General features: G+C 38.1%; 1 protein-coding gene across 2 annotated transcripts in view; it reads left to right on the top strand.

The window, feature by feature from the left end:
• The window catches only part of LOC109964741 (junction plakoglobin-like), a 106,608-nt gene extending 95,446 nt beyond the window's left edge, over nucleotides 1-11,162 (top strand). For both annotated transcript variants that reach the window (XM_020608273.1, XM_020608272.1), the window contains 4 exons: nucleotides 4,014-4,135; nucleotides 4,278-4,320; nucleotides 7,631-7,770; nucleotides 8,083-11,162. In XM_020608273.1, the coding sequence (XP_020463929.1) occupies nucleotides 4,014-4,135; nucleotides 4,278-4,320; nucleotides 7,631-7,767 (302 nt within the window). In that variant the 3' untranslated portion in view covers nucleotides 7,768-7,770; nucleotides 8,083-11,162. The remainder of the gene's footprint in view (nucleotides 1-4,013; nucleotides 4,136-4,277; nucleotides 4,321-7,630; nucleotides 7,771-8,082) is intronic.
• The last annotated feature ends 263 nt before the right edge of the window (nucleotides 11,163-11,425 follow it).

Genomic DNA, 11,425 nt, shown 5'->3' with positions numbered 1-11,425 from the left:
GTGAGGGTCATGTTCTTTGACTTCTCCAATGTTTTCAACACAATCCAGCTGTCACTGGTGAGGGGGAAGTTGGAGGGGGCAGGTGTGGACCAACACCTGTCCGCATGGACCATTAACTACCTCACAAACAGACCTCAGTTTGTCAGGCTGCATGACTGTGTGTTGCATGTGGTGGCCTGCAGCACGGTGCTTTCCCCCTTTCTGTTCACCCTCTACACGTCGGACTTCGGGGGGCGGGGGGTGAGCGGGAATACAGGGGGATTGTTACTGACTTTGTGAAATGATGTGAGGAAAATCGACTGGTCCTGAACACCAGTAAGACTAAAGAGATGGTGATTGATCCCCGGCGGAAATCACCAGCACTCACTCCAGTGAGCTTTCAGGGCTCAGTCATTGAGATTGTGGACACCTTTAAATACCTGGGGGTCCACCTCAACAACAAAATGGATTGGACTGAAAACACTGATGCCCTGTACAAGAAGGACCAGAGCCGCCTCCACTTGTTGAGGAGACTGAGGTCTTTTGGTGTGCGGGGGGCACTCCTTCAGACTTTTTATGATACTGTAGTGGCATCTTTTGTTTTTTATGCTGTTATGGGCTTGGCGGAAGGTAGCACGGACAAGGACAGAAAGAAACTAAACAAGCTGGTCAAGAGACCAATGTCCCCATTACCATGGGGACCACTTGTGCCTTCACCTTCCACATCTTTTCTAGCTCTTCTTTCAGCCCTTGGTATTTCTCGAGCTTCTCGTGTTCCTTCTTCCTGATGTTGCTATCGCTTGGGATTGCTACATCTCTCACTACAGCCTTCTTCTTCTGTTTGTCCACCACTACTGGTCCCCGTGGTAATAGGAACACTGGGGGCTGTGACCCCCAAACTGGTAGAGTGGCCCAAAGTGTGGCTGAGTGGGGAATTAATTATATGTATTATATATATATATATATATATCACTCTTAGTTTTACTACCATTATCATGAGTTTTTCTCCATGACTTTGCCTCAATGTCCAAACAAATCTAACATTCTCTGCAATATTTAGGTTGTTGCACAACATCACAGCATCAGTCTTATAAGTCTATATAAATAGAAATTATTTAGGGCATTTAAGAGAATGATATAGCCTATAGAAAAGAAGGAGAAAGATGGAAAATAAGAAAAGAATTATTTCACTGTTCACACCATCACATGCTCAAATTTGTTCATGCTGTTTTCAAAATATGTGAAGCCACAGTTATGAATTCTGCATGCATAGGATTCACACACCTTCACTTTTTGCACATTTTAAAGTGCAACTTTTTCCACTTCAAATTTTCAATGCTGTAAAATATGCAATAAATGAAGGGGTGGGAAGGTGTTCAGAAGTGACCATATTGAAACACTGGCCAAAGCTATTGAGAAAACCTGGTTCAGATTAATTAATTGCCTTTGTTTTTAAAGAACATAGAAAGATGACAAACTATGAAAACCTGTTGGAATCATTTCAGAGCCAGGTACACTAGAGTAGAGCTACAAATTGCCCTCTTTCCTAAATTTTCCACATTGCCAACTGTACATAAAGAACTGACACGGTACAGCTCCTCATTGTCTGGAATCTAATATGAAGCACTAAAAGTATAGTTATGTAAATTATTCCCTCATGACTGAAACGGTACAGTTAGAGTAATATGTTGGGATGGGCAAAGGGTCCTGGTGATGACACAACACTCTCTCTTCTAAGTGCACGCCTTATATGTATTTTCTCTCTGTCAGTTGCGTAAGAATGACATGTCCATTGTTGGTTGGAATTCCTGGTCCGAGCAAATTTAAATCTGAGAGGTTGCCTTGTTTGCATTGAATAAGCCTGGGAAGAAACTACCGAGTAGGTTTGAGATTACAGACATGTTGCCATAACAACAAGGCATACCTTCGAAGAACCAACAGATCCAGCATCGTGTGAAACTGTCAGCAAACCCGGCTAACCTGTTAATCCACATATGAAGAACACCACCCAGATGTCATGTTCTTCTTACATTCTGCAGCACTTTTCCATTTTTGCATTTTAATTTTGTACATTATTTACTTATTTCAACAGATTTTAAGTCAGTATCATTTTGTAAAATGATATCAACCTGCATGACCTGAAATTACATTTAGCTGCTATAAAATATTTTTTGCAAGTCCATAAATTTTCATGAATTTCAAAACATATGAATCTCAGTGGTTCAAAGTTTTTAGGATTACTCTCTTTAAACTGATGGGGTTAAAGTTCGGAAAGGTTTTGTAAAAAGATATTGTAATACTCAGCATGGGGAAAGATGATCCAGGACCAGGAGTGAAAGAGACTTGAGAGGGATGAGAATTAAGTCACCAGATAATTTTTTGTCCTTTTTTCTCTGCTTTTTGTTGCTCTATGAATTTTATAAAACAATTTCAAATGTACACCTGTGTCGCTGCTGATGAAAGTGAGAAGGTGTGTGGAACTGGCTGGTGATGACTGCCATCTGCTGGAATTCATAATGAGTGAAACTGGAAAGTCCATCTCACATAGAGCTTCATCATATTATGCAAATTTCAGTCATCAAATGATACAGCTGCATGTAAATCCAAGGATCTGTGATATTAAAAGCCATCAGAATATTACATTACATCCCTGTTCTTTGAGCCATATTTTCCCATTTTACAGGACACCCACACTTTTAATGGGCACAGAGTGGTTACTGGGTGGGGATGAATTGGGCAAGATCCCATCAGAGCAATTGGTGATGGTTACATGTGTACATTTTTACAGAGATGTACAATGCCTCTCTCATAACCTAGAGTAATTGCATTATAAACTACTGCATAATTATCACAATAAAATATTGTGATTGTTTAAACAGTCACTGATACCTATAATAGTTTACCCCCACGCTTGGGCAATTTGGGGGTTGTTTGGCCTGATCTTTAGAAGTCTGAATGTGCTCCTTTATTATGCTTTTTTAGCCCCCAAATCAAGTCTATAAGCAATCCTTAGTGTGTCTTGCCACAGTGTTTAGCTACCAAGCACCATAAACCAACACAAATCAAATCAGAAATTGCTATCTTTAAAAATGATTGTCTGTGATCCAATCACTTTAAGGCAAGGTTTGTCTGAGAAGAGAAATTAATATGAAAGGAAGCGTTACTCTTCTACTTACATGTTTGTTGAGACTGAAGCTTGATCTTTTTATTTAATTTGGCTCCTAAAAGTGGTTCTGATTATTTTCATGCGGCAAGCTGCTTACATCAGCAAGCATTCTACCAGTTTGACAAATTTATGCAAATAAAGCTCTCATAAATATTGTGATGATTGGTTAAATGTTTTTTTTAATCACATAATTGAGAATTATTTAAGGAAGTCATATTATGGATCAACTGACCTATAATGCTGTAATGAGTGCCTGGCTTCACTTAAAGGATAAGGATGGTGATTTTCTGTGTTTTAGTTATTTTCAAAACATTGCATACAGAGATTAAACCCAACTAATGGTTTTGTGTAATCACTGAGACTCTAAAACCTGGCTTGGCTTATTCAGCTGTGCCACAGAACTCTATTGTTGACCAAAAACTATTACAAACACACCAGTGAGCCACACTGCTGCAATGAATGTCATGGTTCTTCATGGTAAAAAACTGCGAAGCCTGTACTTTATGCGCATGTGCAGTTGACTCTTTCTTACTTCAGAGACCATAAGGGATGGCTGTTCTTAGCCTTTGGAGCTCTTTTTTTGAAAAAAAGACAGAATAAACATGTCACCCAGTAAGTACAGTGGTATGGTTTACTGATGTGCGTGTGTGTTTTTTTAAGTTTCTGGACAAAAATGGAGATTTAAGGAACAGACAAATAAGAAAAAACAGGTTCTGGACTCAAAGACATTATATGAGTTCACCAAATTCATTGTTGGTTTTAGTTTCTGTATGCAATGTTTAAAATAACCACATCAAACGCAGAAAATCACTAGCCTTTTTTGATAAGTCCTTTTGTCTCCAACTGTGATGTTGCATTTTTTCTGCAGCCACCTACGCTGCAGCGGTTCTATTTCGAATTTCGGAGGACAAGAGTTCAGACTACCGGAAAAGAGTGTCAGTGGAGCTCACACATTCACTCTTCAAACATGACCATGCTGCCTGGGAAATGGTAAGAACTCTCTGTGTATGAGTATGAGTATGTGTACCTTGGTATTGCTATGAACATGTGTGTGTGTGTTTCTTTCACAGAAACAGTGGTGCCATATTGTGCAATATATTGCTCATTACCACCTTTCTCTGTTTCTCTCAAGGGCCATACTACTGTTCCTTTGGAGCCTACCTACCTAACTGATGGTGAGTACTTTGGTTTAAATGGAGATACTCCCAAAAGACTGTTTTAGTGTAACTACAGTACATAGACACAGATTTAACTTTAGTGGCTGCAGTGAGGTTTTAGCATCTTACTCACTTCAGGGCATATGATTGGTCATACGATCCAAAGGCCAACCTAACTGTGCCATTTCTTTAATCAATGAAAAAAAAAAGTATTAACTTCGCTTATTTTCATTGTTTTTGTCATAGTTTCTATTAGTTATTGAAACACTGTAATCCCCATTTTACTGTTAACATGGGAATTTCAGAGTATCTGTGTCCAAATACAGGGGGATAAGAAACGTTACTCCAGTTATCTCAAATACTAAAATAAATAAATTATAAACAACTTGTTGTACAAACAGCAATTTGTGGACAGCAGATTAACCACAAAACAGCCAGTAGTTTCATTTTACAAAATAAAATTAGCTAAAGCTACAGTATATTAAATTCCTGGGGACCCACATCTCAGAGGATCTGTCCTGGACCACCAACACCCGCAGCCTGGTCAAGAAGGCTCACCAGCGCCTCTTCTTCCTGAGGACTCTGAAGAAGAACCACCTGTCTTCAGCCATCCTGGTGAACTTCTACTGCTGTGCCATCGAGAGCATCCTGACCAGCTGTATCACAGTCTGGCACGGGAACTGCTCTGTCTACGACCGCAAGGCGCTGCAGCGGGTGGTGAAAACTGCCCAACGCATCACAGGGACTCCACTTCCAGCTACTGAGGGTGTCCACAGGGAATGCTGTCTCCGATGTGATCACAGAATTCTTAAGGACCCGTCTCACCCTGCTATCAAACTGTTTGACCTCCTACCCTCTGGGAGGTGCTTCAGGAGCCTCTGGACCAAAACCAGTAGACTCAGGAACTGCTTCTTCCCCACAGCTGTCTCCTTACTGAACTCTGTCCCCTGTCGACCCCCCACTGCCTTCCTCTGTACCTCTTCACACAGCTCCCCCCTTCTCACCTCTCCTCTCGGGACTAACGCAATACACTTCTGTTACCTGTATCACTGAAGTGATCTGTTAATTTGCACATTCTCTACTCACAGGATACTGCTCTGTATTCATTTGCACACTGTTCATATCCAGATACTCCACATTTATCTTTATCTTTACACTATTTACATCCATTGAACTGTTCACTCATGTAACTTATCTTCTTATTCTGCACTGTTTCATCCCATTGCACTAGTGTTCCATAAGCTTAATGTACCTGTCCATTACTGTAATTTGAATCCATAGTCTGTTGGACATCATACATTACCCTATATATCTTACTATAAATATCAGTTGACATATCTATTGGTAAGTTAGTTCTGACTGTTCATACTGTAGATACTACGCACTCTGCACTGCTGTTATTGCACTTTTGGTTAGATGCTAAACTGTATTTCATTGTACTTGTACATGGGTAATGACAATAAAGTTCTGTTTGAACTCCGTCCCTCTGGACTGCATTACAGGTCACTGTGAATCAAGACAACCAGTCATAAGGACAGTTTCTTTCCTCAGGCTGTCACTCTGATGAACACTTGACCCACGACAGTTTGACTGGACAATAGCCTTCAATGCAATACCTGTAAATATACATTGTACAGATTATACAGAGCCGTACAGGTCTCTATTTTAAGTACTCAATTTTTTTCCTATTTATCTCGTTTCACAATGAGCATTCCCTTGTCTGTCTGCATTGTTTACTGCCTGTTAATACGCCTTATTTTGTTATATGTTATGTTGGTTTACTGTTTACTTGCCCCTTGCATGGGGATATATACTGTACATACACATTGAGAGCTGATGTACCAGAGTCAAATTCCTTGTGTGTCCGACACACCTGGTCAATAAAGCTGATTCTGAGATTCTAATCTAATCTAATCTAATCTAATCTAATCTAATCTAAAGCATTGGTCTTTGCTTTGCCTTTGCCATGGCTGAAATAGATCCAGGTGCTGGGTACAGTAATACTACAGCCAGCACTTGTTACCTAACCCTCTTATTGGTTAATAATTAATCATGTGACTTATTTCTCAACAGGAAGCACTACTAACTATTATTTTTACCCTCTTTGGGGTGATTTGCACCCTAAAGAGATGTTGAGAAGTGATCTAAAAATGTCTTAAAAAGTCTTAAAAGAAAGCCACTGAAACCTGCAGATTTTCCTGTCATATCATGTCTGTATGTTAATTAGGACTTTGTTCACATAGCTCAACATAAGCCTCTTTCAGAAATGCTTCATTTGACAGGAACTTGTCTGCTATTTCACAACTGAATAAAACCCAAGCCCTTACGTAACCGGCAAGGTGTTATTGGCAATTCCGTGCCCCAACCTAGTCAAACAGCCAGCTGCATTCTAACTGGTTACATGTCTGAAATGAATCTCAAATTTCCAGTAAAGGCATGCTCAACAGCATAACACAAGACATTTTCTCTATTTCGCTGCTTTGTTCACACTAATGCTGTTCCCTCTCTTCATTTGCTTTCTAGCTCTTTTGACCACTGCTCTCTTTCTCTCTCTCTCTTCATGGTGTATATTTCGGGCATCAGTGAAATTGTTGCATATACATAAAAAGTACATAACATCACTAGTAAGGACAAAGTTTATTTTGGATTCTTACAGAGAAGATACGGTTTATCAGTGTGAGCTATGGATTTTATTTTCCCCTCCATTATGGCAAACTGTCCAGGCCCAGAGGCAGCAGAGCAGCCCCAAATGATGATGCTCCCTTCACTTCAATTTAGTGTTTGGATGATGTTTTCATTTTGGTACGTTATTTCCTTTTCTTCTCAAAAAATTCAACCTTAGTTTCATCAGTTTGCCAACAGTATTGTGGAGTGTCAAGGTGCTCTTCGAAAACATGAGGCAGTGTTTTTTTTTCTTCTTTTTTTTTCAACAGCATCAAAACTCTGTAAAACATGATGTTTTCAGCTTTCATATCAAGGGTGCATTGCTGTCTCTGGGCCAGGACAGCTTGCCATCATGGAGGGACTTCACTTATCTGACTTCATTTGTGAATTTCAAATGAAGATCAGATCACATTTTATGTCCATGCATCTTTTTCTTGCCGCCATACATCTATTAACAACCCTGGAGGTCACTAATTAACATGTACCACACTTGTTTAACCCATCTACAAACATAAGTGCAAAAAGGGTAAATCATATCTCATCCACAGCTCATTACATTTTGATAAAACATGGAATTACAGATTACTTGTATGTTCTGGAAGATGTAAGCTTTATCTGGAAAAGATGTTAAGTTGAACAGGTTTTCTCTGTCACTGTGTCTCAGATTTAGATGGCTCTTACCCTCCCTATGGCTACGCTGATCTGCCTCTGGACACCCTGCCGTTAGACCCAGACCTCCACGACCCCTACATCCCTGACATGCCCTATGATCCAAGACAGGCCTACCCTGAACCACTCTAACAGGTAACACACATAAAACACTCAGGCATTTATAGGTTGTTTTCTTAATTTAAATTAAGTGTTTTTATATAGCAGTTATAAAAATCAACATTTACAAAGTGATTTACAATGGGGCAAACATAAGGCTATAAAATACATTAAAAATATTAATGAAAAGTATAAGCACATATACAAACAGATAACAAATGTCGGCTTGATGTACCTGTGCCCTTACTAGAAAAGCTTCTTCATTGACAACTGCTTACTGACTGGTGGTTCTATAATCCCAAAATGTAAAGAAAACTGGTTTAACAATTGTTTTGCTTTTTGTTGCAGGAGAGTAGGAGGAAGAAAGACTGGAGCAATGGATGGATGATGGAGATCTGAGGTTTTAATCAACAAAAGAGTTGCTTATTAAAAAGACGTTTATTGTTGTTGTAAATGAGAAATGTAACTTTGTTATAATGTTTTACTGTGGGTGAAAGTAGGCAGTATCTGAAGTTTTGAAGCATTATTACATGGGTAAATTTTTGAAGCAATCAAATTAGGTATGAATGCTTTCCATTGACAGTTTGAGACAATGAGGGACAAGCAGGTGGAATTAAATCAAATTCAAATGATAATCTTTATCAAATGTTTTAGCATTTTATCTGTAAAGGTTTAGAAAGAAGTTGGAAAATATTTGAATTACCTGAAATGTTAGCACAATAAATTGTGCCATCAGTTGTGATATAAACAGATTTAATTTTTTCCACGTGTTTATCTCATCTGAAAAACCCAAATTTGTTAGTAAGAAGGTCTATTAAATTATAGATAAACATAGCTCCCAGTTTAACAAAATTCATTACTGACATCACAAAAACTCTCTAAAACACTATAAAACTATTTTTCAACTCTGAGATCATTGCTTGAAAAACACCCAGCACTGAACAGAAATAGAATTTCGCCGTTGCTGGCATTACTGCCTTTCATCATTGCTACCAAATGCTACCCGTGTATCCCAACCTTAAGCTGCTGTCTTTTAGATGTCTCCTCTGTGTATTTGAACAGTGCACATGTCCCAGGGTGTCCATGTGTGGTCATTGCATGGTAGTATATGGTGTATTCATTAAAATATTCTTTACATAATAAGAAAAAAAAAAAGACATTGTCATTTTACAAGCCATTCTCAACTATGCCAGCCATTTGGAAAACTTTAGTGTGGAAATGGACTACAAATCCCACCATGTCCCAGCATCACTCTCACCAAGCGTATATTCTACTTAAATGTCCATAGGAAATGAACTGCAAATGCCTTTGGCATCAAGTCCCACTATTTTCCAGACCTACCTACAATAATTAGACCCACATTTCTACAGTGGAAATGGACTGCAGCTCTTTGATCAGCTTGCACACACCTTTGTAGGTGCCATGGAGTACATTATAGAGTGAATTTACAACAGTACTCACATTGTGCTCACAGTATTTTCTAAAGATTAAGTATTTGACTAAAGTGAAGCTGCATTTGGAATGTGGAAAGTTGTTCTGTGTACCAGGGGCAATTGTGCTTGTGGTTTCAAGACTGCTGTTGTTGGTTGCAATACTTAACTAACAGCAACAGTTGTAGTCATGTTAAGAAAGCACTGCACTGGTTTATCACTTGCCGTGGCGATACTGTTCCTGAATCTAAATGTCATTAAATTGTGTTATTTTGAACTGTCTTTATTTATTCTACTTGCATGGAAGATGATCCAGCAACTATGGAAGATTTAAAAGGCCCAAGTCAAACAACAAAATAGAATTCACATTGCCATATGCAATTACTTTTTATGTACATATTGACTTTTCTATAATTAAATGAAAGCATGTGTTGAAAGGACACTTATTTTTGTCTAAATGAATTGCTTACATCAATAAATAAATAATTTTTCACTGTCACATGAATTTTATATAACATAATAAACTCCAATCCAAACATTTAAATCAGAAATACAACAAAATCTGCAGGCGGAAGTACTATCCCTCCAGCTGGGTGGCCCACAGAAAACTGTTTTGATGTGAAATGCTGTTTGACATGGCTGCCAATGTTGTATAAGTGATAATAAGCTTTGTTCATGGCTCTGCGCACACAGTGAATAACTATTTATTTGGTTATTTAAGACAATTGGCTGAATAAGTGTTATTTAAAGATATAGTTTCATTTAATTATGACATATTAAATGCATACACAACATGAAAATACATACACATACTGTATCTATCTATATATATATAAAATTTTCAACTTTTTAAATTTACTTTAATGTAGGCACTTAAATCTTCCATAGAATTCTACCTATCACTGCAGAAAAGAAAAATTACAAGGGTTTTATTTTCTTAGCTCTGGGTCTTGTAATTTATTAGATCTTGCATCACAGACAAAAAAAAAAAAAAAATACTGTAGGTTCAGTAGTGCCAGAAAAGTAAGAAGTCAGTCCAGAATAAGTAAACCGTTTCAACTTTTATTATCATCTAGCTGCGCATGCTTGTTGCCCTGACATTTTTTAGAGATGTTACCTTGATCCCAGATTATAAAAACTACTGTCAATAGTACACATGACCAGAGCTACTAGAATGAAACCAAAGTTGCAGAGGTTTTTCTTTAAAGGACAGACTGCTACTTTTACCAATATCATAGAGCCCTCTACTATCTGTGTTCTACAGACGTGGTTACATTTTGGGCCTTTCACATTACAGTCGTAATGGGCATGTTAGTCTGAGACTTTCAGCTGATTAGAAAGTTAGTGTTATTGATATGTATACTGACAGAATATAATAATGGATATATTCAACAGCTCCCTAAATCCCACCCAAATGTTATCTCCAAAAATACTAAGTTGAAATGGGCTGAGAACCAAAGCAGTGAAACTTTCACTGTGTACTGGACACCTACCAGCCCTAGGCTTGTAAGAGCCCTTTTTCACTGCATGAATTTCACATAGATACTAGGTTTTCTATTCACCAGAATATATCAAACATATTTTATTAAGAAGGCAACAGAAGCCACTGATATCTTTTGATGATCTGAATCAAATCAAAATACGTCGCTTTTTTGTTTTCACCGACTGTATGCATTGTGACATTTATTTTTCTATTTTCTTGTTTGAACTTTCATTATTTCCATCTGCACTGTTCAGGTGTGTGTTATATTCTTGTGTATGCCCAGATGCTGAAAATATACCCCCCTCACCACCACCACAATACAAAATAATTCATTTCCATGGGGCTTCTAGACTGTCCATAATAATGAGTGATTTTGGTGACACTACTGTCTAACAGTGATGTTATTGAATAGCCTATTTTTACCAATAAAAATTGACCAAAATGATACAAAAGCATATTTTTTCCAAACTAAGGGTTGTGGTACAATCAGCAGATAGCCATAATGTGTGAAGTGATTTTAGCAACACTACAGTATATGAATAAAGTTACTGAATGCTTTTCCCAATAACAATTCCCCGAAATTATGAAAAAACACATTTGACCTAACTAAGGGTTTTAGTACAACCAGCAGATGGCCAATGACGTGTACAGTAATTTTGGTAATGCTACACTGCGTAAGAGTCAAGTTATTGAATATTTTTGTAGTAGGCCTGTCTCTTTTCATTGTTGCACTTTGTACATGGTTCTTGCACACTCGTCTCACAGCTGTGGCACATTA

The sequence above is a fragment of the Monopterus albus genome, unplaced genomic scaffold (assembly GCF_001952655.1).
Source record: "Monopterus albus unplaced genomic scaffold, M_albus_1.0 scaffold92.1, whole genome shotgun sequence".
Classification (NCBI taxonomy): domain Eukaryota; kingdom Metazoa; phylum Chordata; class Actinopteri; order Synbranchiformes; family Synbranchidae; genus Monopterus; species Monopterus albus.
Note: the sequence above shows the minus strand (reverse complement) of the source record. Positions and strands in the feature narration are given on the sequence as shown.